The 22034-nt window shown below is 39.0% G+C and overlaps 2 protein-coding genes across 2 annotated transcripts in view; one reads left to right on the top strand and one right to left on the bottom strand.

The window, feature by feature from the left end:
• The window catches only part of LOC307159676 (uncharacterized protein), a 54729-nt gene extending 33263 nt beyond the window's left edge, over positions 1 to 21466 (bottom strand). Inside the window, exon 1 of the mRNA XM_079873175.1 lies at positions 21419 to 21466. Coding sequence (XP_079729301.1) covers positions 21419 to 21452 — 34 coding nt within the window. The 5' untranslated portion in view covers positions 21453 to 21466. The remainder of the gene's footprint in view (positions 1 to 21418) is intronic.
• On the top strand, positions 4171 to 8594 carry LOC307166425 (uncharacterized protein; the record flags this gene model as incomplete). The annotated part of the gene is made up of 6 exons (XM_079884782.1): positions 4171 to 4366; positions 4490 to 4598; positions 5593 to 6187; positions 7095 to 7254; positions 7809 to 7944; positions 8564 to 8594. 6 exons carry the CDS (start codon positions 4171 to 4173, stop codon positions 8592 to 8594), a joined length of 1227 nt encoding a protein of 408 aa, XP_079740908.1.
• Positions 21467 to 22034: the final 568 nt, after the last annotated feature.

The following is a 22034-nucleotide window of genomic DNA, read 5'->3' as shown; positions in this document are numbered from 1 at the left end:
ACCACATACCCAAGTGGCCTGGGTCGCATTTGAAAAGATCTGTGTCGTTCAGACTGTCATGAAAAGATCAGATACAGGTCGCATAGGGGCAAAAAAATCGGAATTGGGTCGTTTCAGCCTGCAGTGTGAACGTAGCCATTGATACGCGAAAAACGCCATAATTCTGCATTGAAGAAGTCGTCGGTTTGAAAACGGACTGCATATTCGTCGAGCTGAGGTAAATCTGCCGAACGGGTCGACCTCGACGAGCCCGTTAATAAAAAAAAAAAAACAATAAAAAAAAGCCCACGGCCAATATACGTTATGTTAACTTTATTTGTGCTGAATCTGATATTAGGTAGGTCAGCGGCTGCTGTCTGACTCTTGTGTAACGGTCGCTGCGTGCGCTCGTGTGTGTGTGTGTGTGTGTGTGTGTGTGTGAGTGAGAGAATCACAGTTAGGTTTAGCTACTTCCGCAAACAACAAGTGACGTCGTTGACCGTTGAGTACTCTTCTGCGCATGCGGGTCACTTCTGGGTCATTTCACGTTCACACAGGAGATCACAAAAGGTCCAATTTAATTGGAAATGTGAACGGCCTTGCAAAAAAAACGATTTTTTTCAGAAAATCGGAATTGAGCATTAAGCCCTGCAGTGTGAACGTAGCCACACAGATAAAAAAAAAAAAAAAAAAAAAAAAAAACCTTTTGCAGGATGGATCTCGCGAGATTTCATTCAGCACTTCCCATCCCCCCATAGACATCCCCCTCGCCCTTTTCGCGCCCGCGACACCACCATTCACGCTCTCAGTCTCACTCTTTCTCTGCTGTAATTTTCGGGAGGAGATTTGGAAGATTCTCGCTGTCTTCGTAGTCAAGGCTAAGTCAAGGTAAGAAAGTTACATTTCACAATATAAATGTTAAGTAAAATACATTGTTTTCAAAACACGATGTAAGCTTCTTGTCACTTTAGAATTTCGAATTCCCCCAGATCGCGCCATATTTCTGGTTTTGGATGAACAACACCTAATTAAAACATTAACTAAGATGAGTACATCATTATGAAATATGATTTATTATGCATGATCATGATTTTTTCTTTGTTTACACATATGCCACCATATTGTTCATCAGTGTTTCAAAGGACCTACGGGCAATTCCACGCAAAACTGTCACATCCATAACGCCAGCACAATTGACATTGTATTTAGTTGGCGTTATGGATGTGACAGTTTTGCGTGGAATTGCCCCTACTCAGCATTTTAGTTGAGGGGAAGTTTCATTTTAGTTTCAATGACTTCATCATGTGTGTGGCCCCTCAACTAAAATGCTGAGTAGGTCCTTTGAAACACTGATGAACAATGTGGTGGCATATGTGTAAACAAAGAAAGAATCATGATCATGCGTAATAAATCATATTTCATGATGATGTACTCATCTTAGTTAATGTTTTAATTAAGGTGTTGTTTATCCATGAAGTTGTAAATGAAAAACGTAGATCTCATGTTAGTTCCTGATGATTCAAGAGATAGTAATGCATGAATGAATGCATAATTCATGCATGAATTTATACATGAATTCATGATAATTCATGTACCCTTAACGTAAAATGTTACCAATAATTAGAATTAGAATAGAAAAAGGGGGCATATATGATATAAAAGGGTATTTTCTCAAAACAAGTACAAATCTATCTATATGAATTATTATTATTCAATGCTTTTTAACAGTGAACTGTATACAATTTCTGGCACTGTGTGCTCACAATACAGGAAGATTACAACAATGTCAATTATGGCTTTTGGGTAACAGAGAAGCTAGTGTAAGTAAGCTGTACAGCATGGGACAGATACGATTTGAGAAGTACAAAAAACATAAGGCTGTTGTACTTTCAACAATAGCCTACATAACATGTTACAACAATGTGATTTGTCTGTTTTCCTTAAGATGTGGTATATTTATTATGTAACAGGTGTTTCTGCCTTATGTAAATCAGTTTGTATTAGGGTGTTATTACAAACCAAACAAATAATTATTATGATTATACAAATGATTTTGCCTCAATTAGAATTTTTAACTGTTTGAAAGTGATAAGCTTTTTTTATCTTACAGAAATAATGGAGCAATCTCAGAGAACAAAGAGAAGGAAAATGGCTGCAAAAGTTGCAGAACATTTTCGTCTTGTTTCACAACAGAATGAATTTGAACAACTGCATTTTAATTTGGAATCAGCCTCTAATGAACCATTGGAGGATTCTGTTTATCATGATTGTGTCGAGGATGTAACAGAGAATGTAGAAAATGAATATCCCGCTGACATTTTTTATGATGCTTTGGACAATGACATATTTTATGATGGTTTTGAAATCGGGATGGCTGACAATACCAGTGACTTTGACCTGGACTCTGAATGTTCTGATTCAGAACATGCGGCTTCAGACACACTTGATGACACAAATGGTCTTGCAGAGTGGGCTGCAGAATACAATATCTCTCAAAGTGCATTGTCTGCTCTTCTGAAAATTCTTGGACAAATAGGGCTTAATGTGCCATTGGATGCTAGAACCCTAATGTCCACAGACCGCAAGTGTGACACAAAAAATGTTGCAGGAGGGTCATACTATCATTTTGGAATTAAGAATTCAGTTCTGGCAGAATTGGCATCTTTAGATTTTGATCTGAGAGATCTGACAGACACTCTCACGCTTAGAGTTAATATTGATGGTCTACCTTTATTCCGCAGCAACAATGTAAGTTTGTGGCCTATTTTGGGTAGGATTAAGGAGATCCCAAATTCAAATGTTTTTGTGATTGGGTTATACTCCGGTGTGACAAAACCATCAAATGTGCAAGAGTATTTAAATGAATTTATTGAAGATGTTAAAGTTGTTGTACAGGAGGGTATTCAGTATAATGATGTGCATTTCACAGTTGCTGCTCCTGATGCATTCATATGTGATGCTCCAGCACGTGCGTTCCTCAAATGTGTGAAGGGTCACAACGGGTATTATGCATGTGAGCGCTGCACTCAAAAAGGTGTCCATATAAATAGGAGAATGTATTTTCCTGAGTTGTCTGCAGAGCTAAGGACTGATCAGACATTTAAGGAAATGGGTTATGAAGAGCACCAAGGAGGAGTTTCACCCCTGTCTGAGTTAAGTGTGGGGTTAGTTTCAAGTTTTGTGCTTGATTATATGCACCTTGTGTGTTTGGGGGTGATGCGCCAGTTGATTTACCTTTGGTTAAAAGGGCCTCTGAAATGCAGACAGTCTGTTAAAAATCTCACTACAATTTCTGCATTCATGGCTTCTCTCAGGCAGTATTTACCGAGGAATTTTGCTAGGAAACCAAGGTCTCTTCTAGAAATTAGTATGTGGAAAGCAACTGAATTGAGACAATTTTTACTTTACACTGGTCCTGTTGTCCTACTTAAAAATATACCCAATACAATGTATAGAAACTTTCTACTTTTGTCTGTATCAATAAGAATTCTTCTTAGCCCTGATTTGTGCACTGAAAACTGTGACTATGCTGAAGATATTTTGAAGATTTTTGTACAAGATTTTGGCATTATTTATGGCCTTGAATTTGTTGGATACAACATACATTCTTTGATACACATTGCCCAAGATGCACGGAACTTTGGTCCTTTGGATAGCGTTTCCTGTTTCCCATTCGAAACATATTTAGGTAAACTTAAAAAGATTGTACGGAGGCCTCAAAATCCTGTGCAGCAAATTGTCAGGCGCATCCATGAAAAGCAAAGAGTGGCAAAACAGAAGAAAATAAAAATTTCCTCTCCTCTCAAACAGCTCCATTTCTCCGGACCAGTGGCTGTTGAACTTGGAACATGCCAGCAGTACAGGCAGTACAATGATGGACAGACATTCATTTCTTGCTGTAAAGGCGATAACTGTTTTTCCTTAGGGGGAAGGATTCTCATTGTGAGAAATATTTTGCTTTCTTCTTCCAAAACTGTCAAAGTTCTCTGCCACTTCTTTAAAAACTATGAATCTTTTTTCAGCTACCCAATTGACTCGGCATGCCTTGGAATTCACTTCGTTTCAAACCTATCCAAAGACTTGCATGTGGTGTCGGTTGAGGAATTAAAAAGAAAAATAGTGCTCTTGCCATATAAATCTGGGTTTGTGGCATTCCCACAGCTGCATTAGCCTCTTTTGCATTTTTCCAGCATGCTACCATTTGCGGTTGTGGATTTTTTGGATGGTGGAGGTGTGGCAATATTACCCTGCAAGTGGTTTACTGGACCAGAGGAAGATACATGTTACTGGCCACCAGGACGACTCAACATAAGCAAGGCAGTAAAAGATGAAATTCCTCCGAACCCTACTTGGCCCCAGTTCAAAGTGCGCGTCCTGGGAAAAGCAGGTAATGTGGCTTTTTTTAATGGTGACTAGTAATAATAATATGCATGTATCTAATAACATAAGTAAGGTGTGCTTCTGAAATAGTAGTTAATAATATTTATTGGTAAATGTCTATCACCTACAGAAAACTATGCCCACGCCACAGAAAAACTTTTAAAGGCCGAGGCGACCTCAGACTTACAGACGGAGTCAGATTCTGGAAGGCGGATGGGAAAAGGGAAGCGCAAAAGAAAGTAAGACTATATTTATTGCATACATAGATTTTAAAAGTAACAATTATTCTTGAAAAGTGTTCGTTCTTTTAAGCCGTTTAAGTACCACAAGACAAATAAAGAATGCCTTGTCAATGTGACACACACATGAACCGTGTGCACTAAAAGACTCCTGTCCATTTGTCAAATATTACTATAAGAGATGTCTTAAAGGGATAGTTCACCCAAAAATGAAAATTGTGCCATCATATACTCACCCTCATGTTGTTTCAAACCTGTATGAATTTCTTTCTTCTGCTGAACACAAAAGAAATATATTTTGAAGAATGTCGGTAATCAGACAGTTGATGGACCCCATCGACTTCCATAGTATTGCTTTTCCCTACTATGGAAGTCGATGGGGTCCATCAACTGTCTGATTACCGACATTCTTCAAAATATATTTCTTTTGTGTTCAGCAGAAGAAAGAAATTCATACAGGTTTGAAACAACATGAGGGTGAGTATATGATGGCACAATTTTCATTTTTGGGTGAACTATCCCTTTAAGTTAAATAACGTTAAATGACTGTAAAGAGTTGTGAGGAAATGAGATGTGTCAGATCTGCATCATGTGCGGCAGATCTTAAAGTGACAGCAGCCTAGTAATTAAGTTGCTGTGATGTCTGTCATAAATGTTAATATAAAAAACAAAGGTAACAGAAAATGTTAGCTTTAATAAGGATTAATCTAAATTTAATTGATAAATTATGCAGTTAAGACTGTAAAGTGTTTATTCTATTTATCTATATTTCCTATTAGACAGGAAGGCTAGGCTACAGGTAAATATGACATTTATTATAATGGGTTTTTATGTGAAGATTATTTTAAGTTGTTTTAAATTTAGTAGAAAGTAGAAATTGATATTTTACAATTACACTGTAATGTTGAATGTCCATAATTAATATTAATAATAATTATTAATTATCCTACCTTGCACATATACAGCTCTAATTTGAAATTGTGTGCATTTCTAGGCCAGTGTGTCTGTCAAGCTCTGATGAGGAACTCGGTGGTGCTGGGCATGATCATCCATCCAGTGTGCCTTTACCTCCACCAGTTCCAGAGAACCTCCAACCGCAGGCTCCCCACTCACTCATGACCCGTCCATTTATTCAACCACCTTCAATTCCTTTAATGACCGTTGCTCCAAAACGCCTCAGTAGAGTTCTGCAAGATGCCAGTTCTGCATTTAGAGATCAGCATTTACCTCCCCCAGTGCCAGAGAACCTCCAACCGGAGGATACCCACTTGGACAGGACCCGTGCACTTATTCAGCCCTCTCCACCTTCAACACCTTTAACAGCTGTTACACCAGACCGCCCCTGTAGAGTTCTGCAAGGTGCCAGTCCTGCATTTAGAGATGCCATGTTTGCACGTCTCCTAACCGTCCTGGAGGAAATAAAGGAGACGCAAAGGGTTCATGGGAGGATGATACAGTCACTCCTCACACAACGGGATGCAAGTGCAGTTACAGCACTTCCAGCAGATATTGTGTTCCCCCTGAGGACAGTCTCGGATGTTGCTGAAATGGAGCAAAAATTGGCAGACCCCACCTTCCTCAAACAAGTGGTATGTTCTAATATGACCATTTAGCAAATTTACTGGGCTGATCGTTAATGTTTTTGCACATACAGTACTATACAAAAGTCTTAGGCCACCACAAGCTTAGTTGTTTTAGCAAAGTTTTAATTACCACCCAAATTTATTTTTCGGTTTCTTTATTAAGATGAAGAAAGTATAGGAAATATGTACAGAAAGTACAGGAAATATGTACACAAAATAATAACAAAAAGGCTTCTTCAGGCAAAAGTCAGTATTTTTTGTAATCTCTCTTTGCACTGAGCACATCTCACACCTCTTTTGGGGGGACTGTCCTTAAGTTTTCTGAAGTAATCGTCTGGCATATTTATTTTACCTCGGCTGCTTACTGCACTTCCCAGAGTTCACCTTTAGATTTAGGCCATATTTAATTTTTCCTGTCTAGTTGACCCCATACTGCCTCTATAAATTCAGGTAAGCTGTTTTTCTCTTCAAATATGATTTCACCTTATTAGCAGTGTACTTGGAATCGTTATCATGCTGAAAAAATAAAAACATTCCCAATATGGCACTTTCCAGAAGGAATGGCATTATAAATTGAAACCTGTCTGTACTTTTCCTTATTCATGATCCCATCAATTGCTCAAGTGTAAGGGGAGGCCACACTAAATACTTACCACAATTAGCATATGGTCATTATACCATACAATAATGGTGGCATAAGACGTTTGCACAGTACTGTAGCTTTTTTGCTAATAACTCAAGTACAAGTATAAAACATCTGTTAGAGAGGCAACTCCATGTATTATGGGAGTGTTCCCTGGGAATTATGAAAAACAGAGTTGTATTTAGGGACTCGATACACTATGCAAATAGATTACTACTTCCGATGATAATCGTAATTAATTCCCATTATGATAATCTTATTTTTCTTTAGGTTGGCGTGGTGGCAGAAATCGGAGGAAGAACATTGGATGAAGCCACCAGAAGAATGATGGCCTTCCTTTTAGACCACTCCCTATCAAGGGAGTACAATTTTTTTGGACGCCATGGAAAGCGAGAGTTTCGGGGGCTCAAACTGTTTGAGGTTGTATATGGTATGTTTACTCGCTGTTTAAACATATTAATGTGCAAACAAAGGTTATTTTGTAGAGTTGAGTTCTTCATAAATCAATTTGATTGTATGCAAATAATTGTCCATACCTGGATAGAGAATACCCTTAATTATGACAATATGGACCAGGTATACTGCCAATTCAGTGAGAAGTAACTGTTAATTAGTGGTGTAGCAATCACAACTCATGGTTTATAATAAATAATAAAGGTAATCATTATTAAATACAAGTGAGGTACTACAAATAAAATAAGTAAAAATACACTAGTTACAAGCATAGGTAAATACAATTGGACAAAAGTTACAAATTTAAATTAAATTAACTAGTTTTCAGGTACAGGTACAGAACCAGTTCCTTGTTTGTTTGTTTGTTTAATAAACTTTTGCAGCAAAAATGTCGTGTATGACAGAATATTATATCCGACCAATACCATTATTGTATTACCTGAAAATTAACATGGTGGAGATTTCTGCTTAGTTGCAAGGGCTCAAATAAGGAATTTAATCTCACTCTAATGCTCTTTATCTATTTTACAGGAAGCTTGAAAAAAAATGCCCTTACAAACCAGATTAATAGAAGAGATGCTGAAAAGGCAGTGTCAAAGTGGCTAATTGGTGCCAGGGACAGGGGAGGAAACCGTACAGCGAGGGCACGTGGTGGAGAGCAAGATGGGTAAAAGTCATTATCATTAAAACTGTAAAAAAGTGTTTAGCCTACTTATATTTGTGTAAACACAACATTGTGCTTTTGTCAAACTATAAACTCTTGTCAAACTGTAGGCTAACCTACAACTGTCACCCAACCAAAATCACACACACTGTTTAAAAGCAAAAAATATTTATCCAACCCTATTTAAACAGTATACTGTGGTCCCATCATTCATCATATTGCATTGGAATAAAGTTAAAGTTAATTCAAATTTTAAGGAAAACAAGTATATTGATCTGAAATATAGCAAATAAATGTTAAAATCATTCAGAAACAATTACCAAACTCATCTTAAGTTCTTCTGAATAAAAGGTTGCAGTCTTTAATTATCAACTCTTGTTGTGGACTATATTGGAGAAGTATTTGTTCACCATTTGAGTGAGATGTTTTTAGGTGGCTAGTAAGCAAAGTGCTTCTATATATTTTATTGTTATTAGTATTAGTTCAAGAATAAAATAAAAATATCAGATTGATATCGGTATCGGCAAATAGCCAAAGACTAACCTGACGCATCTGTTTGAACTGTGAAAAGGAATTGCAAAAGTTGAAAAATGGTTGATTTATTTATTTTCTCTTTTCAAAGGGCCGTTGGGAGAGCGACAACAGAGGACTGAGATTCTGCACTTTTGTTTTTGTAATATAGAATTTTCTGACAGAGGACTGAAAAACTGCACTTTTGTTTTTGTTTGTGAAATATAGTTTTCTGACAGAGGACTGAAAAACTGCACTTTTGCACTTTTGTTTTGTTTGTGAAATATAAAGTTTGTCAAAAGCTTTTACTTTTGATACTTGTCTGTTAATACACATAATATGTTAATAAATATTCTATTAATAAAGTAAAGCATGAAGTAATGGTTTCTGTTCATTGATTACATTTGTTTGTATTTAGGGGTTTACTGTAAAATAAGGTAACTCAAAAAGACAAATATGGTAGCACATATATATATACCCGTTGTCGCCCATAAGAGCCCTAGATATGACCTATCTGGGTCCCATCATCAACCCATGTGTGCAGACTCCTGTAGGCCCTAAATGGGTGCTACCTAGGTTACCCATGTGGGCCCGATATGGAGCCCATCAAGAGCCCATCATCAACCCATGTGTGCAGACTCCTGTAGGCCCTAAATGGGTGTTACCTAGGTTACCCATGTGGGCCCGATATGGAGCCCATCAAGAGCCCATCATCAACCCATGTGTGCAGACTCCTGTAGGCCCTAAATGGGTGCTACCTAGGTTACCCATATGGGCCCGATATGGAGCCCATCAAGAGCCCATCATCAACCCATGTGTGCAGACTCCTGTAGGCCCTAAATGGGTGCTACCTAGGTTACCCATATGGGCCCGATATGGAGCCCATCAAGAGCCCATCATCAACCCATGTGTGCAGACTCCTGTAGGCCCTAAATGGGTGCTACCTAGGTTACCTATATGGGCCCGATATGGAGCCCATCAAGAGCCCATCATCAACCCATGTGTGCAGACTCCTGTAGGCCCTAAATGGGTGCTACCTAGGTTACCCATGTGGGCCTGATATGGAGCCCATCAAGAGCCCATCATCAACCCATGTGTGCAGACTCCTGTAGGCCCTAAATGGGTGCTACCTAGGTTACCCATATGGGCCTGATATGGAGCCCATCAAGAGCCCATCATCAACCCATGTGTGCAGACTCCTGTAGGCCCTAAATGGGTGCTACCTAGGTTACCCATATGGGCCCGATATGGAGCCCATCAAGAGCCCATCATCAACCCATGTGTGCAGACTCCTGTAGGCCCTAAATGGGTGCTACCTAGGTTACCCATGTGGGCCCGATATGGAGCCCATCAAGAGCCCATCATCAACCCATGTGTGCAGACTCCTGTAGGCCCTAAATGGGTGCTACCTAGGTTACCCATATGGGCCCGATATGGAGCCCATCAAGATCCCATCATCAACCCATGTGTGAAGACTCCTGTAGGCCCTAAATGGGTGCTACCTAGGTTACCCATATGGGCCCGATATGGAGCCCATCATCAACCCATGTGTGCAGACTCCTGTAGGCCCTAAATGGGTGCTACCTAGGTTACCCATATGGGCCCGATATGGAGCCCATCAAGAGCCCATCATCAACCCATGTGTGCAGACTCCTGTAGGCCCTAAATGGGTGCTACCTAGGTTACCCATATGGGCCCGATATGGAGCCCATAATCAACCCATGTGTGCAGACTCCTGTAGGCCCTAAATGGGTGCTACCTAGTTTACCCATATGGGCCCGATATGGAGCCCATCAAGAGCCCATCATCAACCTATCTGGGCTAACACATGTGGGGCCACCACGGAAACCGCGGCCAAAATTAGCTGGGTTCCCAGTTGGGTAGCCCAGGTGGGCCCCCGATATGGAGCCCATCATCAACCCATGTGTGCAGACTCCTGTAGGCCCTAAATGGGTGCTACCTAGTTTACCCATATGGGCCCGATATGGAGCCCATCAAGAGCCCATCATCAACCTATCTGGGCTAACACATTTGGGGCCACCACGGAAACCGCGGCCAAAATTAGCTGGGTTCCCAGTTTGGTAGCCCAGGTGGGCCCCGGATATCAGCCCATTTGCAGCCCGTTTGGGCCCCACATGGGTGTGTTGGCTGGGGTGTTGTCCCTGAGCACACACACTACATGTGTTAAAATCTACACAACATGTGTTGTCCCTGAGCACACACACTACATGTGTTAAAATCTACACAACATGTGTTGTCCCTGAGCACACACACTACATGTGTTAAAACTGACACAACATGTGTTGTCCCTGAGCACACACACTACATGTGTTGAAATCTACACAACATGTGTTGTCCCTGAGCACACACACTACATGTGTTAAAATCTACACAACATGTGTTGTCCCTGAGCACACACACTACATGTGTTAAAATCTACACAACATGTGTTGTCCCTGAGCACACACACTACATGTGTTAAAATCTACACAACATGTGTTGTCCCTGAGCACACACACTACATGTGTTAAAATCTACACAACATGTGTTGTCCCTGAGCACACACACTACATGTGTTAAAACTGACACAACATGTGTTGTCCCTGAGCACACACACTACATGTGTTAAAACTGACACAACATGTGTTGTCCCTGAGCACACACACTACATGTGTTAAAACTGACACAACATGTGTTGTCCCTGAGCACACACACTACATGTGTTAAAATCTACACAACATGTGTTAAAATCTACACAACATGTGTTGTCCCTGAGCACACACACTACATGTGTTAAAATCTACACAACATGTGTTGTCCCTGAGCACACACACTACATGTGTTAAAATCTACACAACATGTGTTGTCCCTGAGCACACACACTACATGTGTTAAAATCTACACAACATGTGTTGTCCCTGAGCACACACACTACATGTGTTAAAATCTACACAACATGTGTTGTCCCTGAGCACACACACTACATGTGTTAAAACTGACACAACATGTGTTGTCCCTGAGCACACACACTACATGTGTTAAAACTGACACAACATGTGTTGTCCCTGAGCACACACACTACATGTGTTAAAACTGACACAACATGTTGTCCCTGAGCACACACACTACATGTGTTAAAATCTACACAACATGTGTTAAAATCTACACAACATGTGTTGTCCCTGAGCACACACACTACATGTGTTAAAATCTACACAACATGTGTTGTCCCTGAGCACACACACTACATGTGTTAAAACTGACACAACATGTGTTGTCCCTGAGCACACACACTACATGTGTTAAAATCTACACAACATGTGTTAAAATCTACACAACATGTGTTGTCCCTGAGCACACACACTACATGTGTTAAAATCTACACAACATGTGTTGTCCCTGAGCACACACACTACATGTGTTAAAACTGACACAACATGTGTTGTCCCTGAGCACACACACTACATGTGTTGAAATCTACACAACATGTGTTGTCCCTGAGCACACACACTACATGTGTTAAAATCTACACAACATGTGTTGTCCCTGAGCACACACACTACATGTGTTAAAATCTACACAACATGTGTTGTCCCTGAGCACACACACTACATGTGTTAAAATCTACACAACATGTGTTGTCCCTGAGCACACACACTACATGTGTTAAAATCTACACAACATGTGTTGTCCCTGAGCACACACACTACATGTGTTAAAACTGACACAACATGTGTTGTCCCTGAGCACACACACTACATGTGTTAAAATCTACACAACATGTGTTGTCCCTGAGCACACACACTACATGTGTTAAAACTGACACAACATGTGTTGTCCCTGAGCACACACACTACATGTGTTAAAACTGACACAACATGTGTTGTCCCTGAGCACACACACTACATGTGTTAAAATCTACACAACATGTGTTAAAATCTACACAACATGTGTTGTCCCTGAGCACACACACTACATGTGTTAAAATCTACACAACATGTGTTGTCCCTGAGCACACACACTACATGTGTTAAAATCTACACAACATGTGTTGTCCCTGAGCACACACACTACATGTGTTAAAATCTACACAACATGTGTTGTCCCTGTGCACACACACTACATGTGTTAAAATCTACACAACATGTGTTGTCCCTGTGCACACACACTACATGTGTTAAAACTGACACAACATGTGTTGTCCCTGAGCACACACACTACATGTGTTAAAATCTACACAACATGTGTTAAAATCTACACAACATGTGTTGTCCCTGAGCACACACACTACATGTGTTAAAATCTACACAACATGTGTTGTCCCTGAGCACACACACTACATGTGTTAAAATCTACACAACATGTGTTGTCCCTGAGCACACACACTACATGTGTTAAAATCTACACAACATGTGTTGTCCCTGTGCACACACACTACATGTGTTAAAATCTACACAACATGTGTTGTCCCTGTGCACACACACTACATGTGTTAAAACTGACACAACATGTGTTGTCCCTGAGCACACACGCTACATGTGTTAAAATCTACACAACATGTGTTGTCCCTGAGCACACACACTACATGTGTTAAAACTGACACAACATGTGTCATTTTTAACATCTCTTTTTAGAGGTTGTGTTGTTTTCAACTCATCATTTTGAGCGCCGACACTCACCATCACTGTGAATGGTATGCAGTGTTTGCTATGTTCTCAAACAAACAGGCCAGTGGAAATACAAGTTATTTATATACAATATTTTGTCAGTTGTTACATTTTAATTAAATTCAAAGTACAAACTCTATTAACTGTTATCTCTTCATGAACTTTTGTCAAAAGCAGCATTATCAATCAGGGGTTGAAGCGTGAATAACTGAATAATGTCCAGTACAGTGATTCTGTCCAGTCATTGATCTTGAAACATTGTCTTGTACTTTGTGTGCGTATGCATTCTGTACTCGACTATTGATTAAATGGTTAATATTTTTGCATCTGGCCCTTTCACTTTTTTTTTTAAATGACATAATTTGTGTGTTAAAATGACTTACAGATTTATTGTGTTACATTTGACACAACATGTGTAGTCCCTGAACACACTCACCACATGTGTTAAAAGTCTACACGTCACATGATGTGTCATTTTTAACACATCTCTTTTTGCAGTGCATTTGGTCTACGAACCCTCGTCCTCCAAGGAAACATGTTCGGACTATTGATCACAGTGTCTTAGTCAAGCCAACAAAGACGATTACCTCTATCAACAGTAAGAACGATCTTTCATTTGGACTATGAAATATTCAATAAATCTATGATAAAGGTCCTTTCGTGAATGATTTGCTGCTTGATCATAAGTTCGACTTTCTTTGTCTTACTGAGACTTGGCAAAGAAGTAATGACTTTTACCATTGAACCACTCTGTTCCTCCTGGATATGCTTTTATCTGTAAACCACGCACTGTTGCAAAATTAAAAGTTACAACTCTTCCTGAAACTGATTATACTTCCTTTGAATCTGTTGCTTTGCAAATCAATGGATTTGTACCAACTATAATTGCTATTGAATAGAGAAGAGAGAAACTGTATTGTCATTGTAGTTATACAACGAAATTTGTTTGGTAGCTCACAGAGGTCAGCAACCATAAAAAACAGGAAAGCAGCACACATACCATAATAAAATAATAAATAAAAAGGCACTTAGTATAATAAATAAACAAGATCATTTAAAGAAATATAACAGTATTTACAGTATAGTAGTTGAGTACGGACATAAATGTCCCAATGTATACAGGCCTCTGAAGGCCAATTCTGTATTCCAACAGGAATTTTCAACATTTTTAACTTCTCTTTATTCATTGTCTCCAAAGGTGGTTTTGGTTTGTGATTTTAATATCCATGTGGATAATACAGAAAATTCATGTTCTAGAGAGTTTTTATCATGCCTAGATAGTTTTGGACTACAGCAATGTATCAATGTCCCAACTCATTCAAAAGGTCATACTCTTGATTTGGTCTGCTGTTCAGGTGTGATTCCTTATCACTGTCAGGCCACTTGCTGGTGTCTTTCAATGTCTCTTTATCTGTGTTTAAGCCTAATTTGAGTCGTACAATCACATTTTGTAATATTAAGAACATTGATCCCTCAACACTTGGGGAATGTTTGTCCACACTTCCCTACAAAGACCATTCATGGAACCTTGATGATTCAATCCAGCATTACAACGACAATCTTCAAATGATCCTCGACACTTGTGCCCCATTGAAAACCAGGAATGTTTCGTTTGTCAATGCTTGTATTCCAAGACTGGACTTGTAGTTCATAAAGATTTGTATGCTGATCACATGCAAGTTTATAAGACTGCACTTTCCACAGCGAAATCAAATTATTATGCAGGTTTAATTGGATCTGGTGTAGGAAACCAAAAATCTCTATTCTCTGTGGTTAACACTATTTTAAAGCCACCTGAATGTTCTAACTGGCATATAAACTCTACAGAATTGTGTGAAGCATTTATGCTCTTTTTTAATAAGAAAATTGAACACATCCACCAGCAATTGGTTTTACCAAACCCTGATTGTAACATAACTCATTCTAGCTTTGCGCCATCTCCCTTATTTTCATTTTCTGCTTTTAAAATTCCAACAGTTGAGGACATTTGTTCCATTGTACAATAATCTAAATCTGTCACGTCAACTGGATCCATTACCGACTCACTTGGTTAAAGCTGGTTTATCATTTCTTTCCTCTTTAATCACTGATATTATGCATACATCACTTCTAACTGGTACTGTCCCTACTGCACTTAAAACTGCTGTTATAACACCTATTCTTAAGAAACCTGGGACAGACACAAAGAGTTTTAGTTTTAAGCTGGTTTCGTTCTTATCTCACAGATCACATTCAATTTGTACAACTTAAACAGTTTAAATCAAAACCCACTTATGTTGTCACTGGTGTTCCCCAGGGCTCTGTTTTAGGACCTCTTCTGTTTATTATTTATCTTTTACCTATTGGCAGCATTTTTAGGAAATATGATATCCATTTTCATTGTTATGCCGACGACACCCAACTTTACCTGTCTTCTAAACCTTCTTCAAAGTTTCCCTCTTCTGCTCTTGGTGAGTGCTTAAGTGAATAAAAAAATTGGTTTTCAAGTAATTTTCTAAAATTGAACAGCAGTAAAACAGAAATTATTCTTGTTGGTTCAAAAAATACAATAAGTAAGTCGAATAGTTCTACTATGGTAATAGATGACTGTTCTGTTCCTCTATCGAATCAGGTCAAAAGCTTGGGTGTCATTCTTGACACAACTCTGTCATTTGAATCTTACATTAATAGAGTTACCCGTTCTGCATTCTTCCATATTCGCAATATAAATCGTTCCAAATCTCTTCATAAATTACAGTTAGTACAAAATGCTGCAGCTCGAGTCATTACCAAAACTTCCACTTTGGAACACATTTCTCCTGTTTTACAGAAGTTGCATTGGCTCCCAGTTAAATTCTGTGTAAATTTTAAAATTTTACTTTTAACTTACAAAGCACTTAACAATTTGGCTCCTTCATATCTTCAAGATCTTCTTCATATACACACTCCTTCCCGCACTCTAAGATCCGCTTCTGCACTTACACTTGTTCTGCCACGCACTTGGACAACTTCTATGGGGTCACAAGCTTTTGGCTAAGCTGCTCCCCATTTATGGAACTCTCTTCGTGTAGAAGTTCGCAACAGTTCTTTTTTTTTATTGCAATTTTAACAAACAGAACAAGTCGATACATACAAAAAAAAAAAAAATCTTTCAAACCAAAAGAGAAATAATGATTCAGTATACATTAAAAGAGGAAATGTGAAAGAAATTTAAATCTATTCAACAGTCTTAAAAAAGAAAAAGGGAGAAGAGAAGAAAAAAAGAAAAGAAGAGGGCACAAAAAAGAAAAACATATTAAGGGAGAATATTAAACGGCACAAATTCTAGATGTTTTCATTGCTTTCTTGTTAACAGAAGATGAAATTGTATTTAAATACATCTTCAATTCTTCTTTGAAAAAGCTAACGTGGGGTTTACTTTTCATATATTTACATTTATGGATATTATATACTTGCATTAATTAGATTCTTGTCTTTAACATAAAACCCCAAAAGAATGTGTCTATATGATAAAGAAAAGTTACAAAAAACCTTTTGGACAATCAGAGCATCAATATTATTCCAGAAAGACATTCCCAAAACAAATGAACAACAGTTTCAGAAGAGGCTTCACAAAAAGAGCAGGAAGTATCAATATCACTTCTAAACTTCTTTCAAAAGTATTTAACTGGATAAAATCTTTGAATAATTTTATAGGATATTTCTTTAACTTTATTTGTTAGAAAGAATTTCTGAGGAAGTGACCAAACATATGACCATTTAATATCATCAAAAAGGTTATTCCAATAAGAAATGGAGGAAGGAACTGAAGTAACAGGGTCCAAAAATAATGACCTGATTTTATAGTTGGATTTATGCATTGAATAACAAATAGAACCAACCACAGTGGATTCAGGGCTAGGGGGATAAACAGAAGTCACTGTAGCACTATTATTATTTCTAAACAAATTTCCAAAGAGATGACCTTGAAAACTATATGTGGCAGGTCTAATGAGATATATCCTGCCTGCAGGTGGCTGATTAATTCATTTGAGCTCGTCCTATCAGTGAGCTGTAGTAGCGCATATAAAAAAGCTGGTTAGAGTGTATGGTGCCATGAGGCACCGCCCCTTCCCGTGTCGTCATTCAGGTATGTTGGGTGTTGTGAGCTGGCCGATCAATGGCATATTGTAGCTAACATTAGCTTATTTCCAGGGCGACATGCAAGCTTTCGCGGCTGGCATTCGGCTGAGGTTGTACTCTTGATGGTCAGAGTATGGTTGTTTATACTTCATGTCCGGAATGCTTAGTTATTGCCGACGCACACGCTGTTCACCTGATAGATGGGATGAGCCCACATGCATGTTGTCTGCCTGACTGAGTTAGTCCCCAGAGATCGCACCTAAAAGATGTAGTACGGACCAATGGGTCGCATCTGCACCACCGATTAGTTTCTGTGCGGTTGACTGCGTGGGACTACTTTTGGAGGCGCTGCTGCTCTGCTGCTCTGCTGCTCTGCTGCTCTGCTGCTTTGCTGCTCTGCTGTTGCTTTGATCCGCTGTGGACAAAGGACTGAAACCACTGTCCTTTGTTTATTTTAGTGTGTGTGCCTCCATGTGAGCCCTTTATTTCGGGGTTGTCTCTGTGTCTTGTGACACCAGGGAAGTTTTCTTTTCATTTGTATTAGTTTTTATTTTGTATTTTGACTCAGAATTTTGTAATATGTTTAACGTGAAACTGAACATCTCTACTCCAATTTCTGTCTCTTGGAGTGACAATTCTGAGTGTGTTTCAACAGTAACAATTCTGAGTGTGTTTCAACAGTGACAATTCTGAGTGTGTTTCAACAGTGACAATTCTGAGTGTGTTTCAACAGTGACATTTCTGTTCCAGGAGCTGAGTGCACAAAGCAGGGGCGGATTGTTGGTGGTGGTCTCCCTCACGAGTGTGGTGTGCTGAGTGGTGTGAGTGTGTGTACTGGTGTGAGTGTATATGCACAGGTGTACGGAAAAGGTGACTTGTTGTGGAGGCCTTATGTGCCCTTATCCACTGCTCTGCCTCGGCTCCTGTCCTGCTGACTCAGGTCGCTCCATGTGTGCTCGTGGAACCACAAAATTGTCCACGTTGAGTGCTGTTGATGTTTGTGCATTTTATATTGATTATCTTTAATAAAACAAATTTATATTTTTGTACCCACGTCTCCTGCCGCCTTACTGTGGACGAACCTGTGTTTCCTTAAATAACAAACTATATTTTATTGTCCCTGGCAAGATTCCAGGGTGGCGTAGTCGTTAGCAGAGATCATTTATGCTTAAAATCATTCTGTCCCATCCTCGTGCCGCTACATATATTAAATTCTTTACTAGATACTGGGAATTGGTATCCTGAAACAAAATCAGAATAATTAAATAAATTACCAGAGGCGGACAGAGTACACAGCTACATTACTTGAGTAAAAGTACAGATACCCCTTGCTAAATTTTACTCAAGTACAAGTAAAAGTACTACAGTCAGATGTCTACTTAAGTAAAAGTACTAAAGTACTTGTTTTTAAAAGTACTTGAGTATCAAGAGTACAAGAGTACATTTTCTAAATATTGCATTGCCACAGTGCTTACATTGGTAAACACAGCAAACACTTGAAGCGAAAACTATCATTAACTTGTTCAGAAAATTTAAATAGTCTGGCGAGGTGGGGCCACAGCTTGGCACATCCCCGGGATGCGATATTTTTTTCCCAGGATGGTAGGGGAAGACTCATGAATATTCATTAGGGAAGTCTGTGGTAATTACCAATAACCAACTATAACTTACTATATATTTAACAGGTAATTACCTAGTAATTAGGGGACTGTAAAAGGAAGGGTTAACTCAAAGGCTTTATAATAGTCAAGAAAGAGGATAAAGCTATCAGTAGAAATAAGATCTGAATAATCCGACAAGTCAAAAATCAAGCGTATATTATTAGAAATATGTCTCTGATGCATAAAACCTGATTGGCACTCATCTATATTATTAAGAATCAGTTTTAGCCTCTTTGCTAAAACTAAGGCAATCATTTTATAATCGGTATTCAATAAGGAAATCGGGCGCCAATTTTCTAATAGAAGGGGATCTCTATTGGGCTTGGGGAACAAAGTTATTAGCCGTTAAGTTCGCAACAGTTCTAGTCTCTCATTTTTTAAATCTCGTCTTTAACCGTATCTGTTTTGGCAGGCTTTTATGTGATTTAATGTTTATTGCTGTACTGGTTTGATTGTTTAATGTCTTTTTTATGAATTTTGTAAGGTGTCCTTGAGTGCCATGATAGGCGCCTTTAAATAAAATGTATTATTATTATTAATATTACGAATTAATCTTCTCCTTTGAGTGAACCTTCAGGTGTTTCTTCAGGACTGACGCATAACGAATTTTTTTACCACACTGATCACAGTTAAATGGCCTTTCTTCAGAATGAGTTTGAAGATGTGATTTCACACTCAAAAAAAAATTGTGTCTAAACATAAGATTTATGTATTTGAATTGCATGTAAAATTTCCATGCATTTGGATTACATAGTTGTAACATAAACCAATCAATACTCCTGAATGTGATTCATATTTTTAAGTCATACATAAATGAAACGGATAAGATTTATGTAATTGTATTAATAAACTGAATGTGATTTATATTTGTCAGTCATATGTAAATGAAACAAGATTTATGTAATAGTACACAGAAAAACACCCATGTTAAATTAACACTGCTCAGTGTTCATATGTGTGCACACTACAGAGTTAAAGCGGTGTTGAAGTTAATGAGATAATTAACTGATGATTGAGCATTAATTATGAACACCTGCTGTTAACAAGCAGAATCACTGAAGGAAAGAGAAACACAAGAACTACAACTGACTTCAGCCACAGTCTTAGATGAAATCAACTGAAGAGAAAAGAAGACATTAAATCTGTGAAGATCTCAGCAGAGGAGGATTAAACAACTCCACAAACAGCATTACCAGCTTCACTTATTACTAACCAGACTGACTTTATTTCATTTCCGTTTTAATGAAATCAATAGTTGTATTTTAAAGTCACCATGATGGTGGTTAGCGTTTGCTTTAGTTGGACTCTTGACCCTTGACTCTTTAATATAATATTTTCTCTGGCTGCTATAATTATGTAGCCTAGAAATCTACACGCACCCTAGCGGCAGCAAAATGTATTTCGCAGCCAGGGTAGTTTAGCAACTCTCAATAAACCTTCTCGCTGCAAAAACCCAGATTGGGTCAGGCCAATCACGTTGTGTATAGAGTAGGCGGGGGCGGGCTTAACATACACGACAGAGTTGCGACGGTTACCTGGCTGCTGCTACTTGAAAACAAAGAATGGCGGCTGCTGATGGAGAACAACGGTCTTTCGAATCGGCTTTGGTCCGACTCTGGAGGACTTGGAGTTAAGTTTTTCTTTGAGAAAAGAGCAAAGAACGGCACTTAAGTCATTCTTAAAAAAAGGAAGATGTGTTCGTCGTTTTGCCGGCCAGATATGGCAAAAGTTGAATCTATCAACTAAGCTCCGCTGTTGGGAAAACGCTCTGGTTGGTTGAAGCGCTGTCCTATTGCGTGCAGAGGGAATTTGAAAGACAGCCGTTTATCCCGCCCCTCGGATTGAGCCGTGACTATGGTGAGTTTCCAGACCTAACATCTTGATGTAGGTCTGGCTTGCCAGGCTAATAATTATGTGTTTATAAAACACGTTTGTTGCAGCAAAAAAGCCATGAGAAAATGAGATCAGGTGATGTTGGCTGTTTACTGTGGGTGCTTTGTCTCCATCTCTAATCACTGCTCGTTCTCAATAAAGGACAAATCCAGTCTCTCTGGCCTTTACATCTGAATTTGCAACAGTTTCATTGACTTCCATTTATACGCATGTGAATGTGGGACACTGAAACACAAGCTCAAGTGTATTTCCCTGCTTTCTTGTTTAACTTTACAGTGTCTGTAGAAACATCACATGCTCAAAGTCTAGAGCGACCACAGCTTTAGCTACTGTACTTCTCCAATGCTGACCGCATTCATCAACCCTCTTAAGTTACTGTAAGAAGAATATACCATGAATAGCTTTGATGGTTTATGAGAAAACAATACAACTTTATCAGTAACTTTAGTCAGAATTTGCTTAAGTTATTCTTACAAGCCTCTCAGCCATTCTGGAAAGTTCATTTACTTGATAGAGTTTGGTGTTTATGGTTTATTGATAAAAACAACAAAAGTCCCATTTCTGTTCATCTAAATGTGAAGTGTTTGAATCTTTCTAACATGAATGTTCTCCAGCATCATGAATGAATGAAGAATAAACACCAACCTCTTTGTTCTTCAGGATCTTCAGTGTGTTTCATTCTGTAGGGTTCTGGAACACGAGAGGTGTTCTCAATGTCCTGTTTAATAAACTCAGTTTTTACAGATTTCAGCTCTTCCTGATGCTTTGCCGCTCGGCTTCACTTGTACAGTAGGTGATGGGAATATTCCAGCTTTTATTGGTGAATTGCTGTGGGAGGAGCTTCACTGGTGATGTGATTACAGGGTGCGGTGCATCACTCTAGTGTGGGAGGAGCTAATCTGCCAAAATCATATCAGTTACTTTGTTTGTTTTGATACTAACCGACACATTTTAAGCATTTATGTTTTTCTGTTTATCTACCGTGAAGTAACTGATGCTAATTCTAATATCTGATTTTTTCATCCTTCAAGCGAAGCACACGCATCGCTGGATCCAGAGAAGAAGCCGCACTGTCTGAAAAGGCACTTTCAGCGGGAGGAGTCACTGAAGTCGCCGGCCACGCCGCCTTCATCGCTTTCCTGCTGCGCTATCCGGCGTTATATCCTTTCTCTGCCACTGTGTTTTGTGTATGTGTGTGTGCTCGCCGCCGCGACACACACTCTCATTGCACTAAAAGAGCCTGAGGATCACGCAGCTCTCG

Source organism: Squalius cephalus, assembly GCF_949319135.1.
Source record: "Squalius cephalus genome assembly, chromosome: 1".
Taxonomy (NCBI): Eukaryota; Metazoa; Chordata; class Actinopteri; order Cypriniformes; family Leuciscidae; genus Squalius; species Squalius cephalus.
This window is presented reverse-complemented; position numbering and strand designations above follow the sequence as displayed.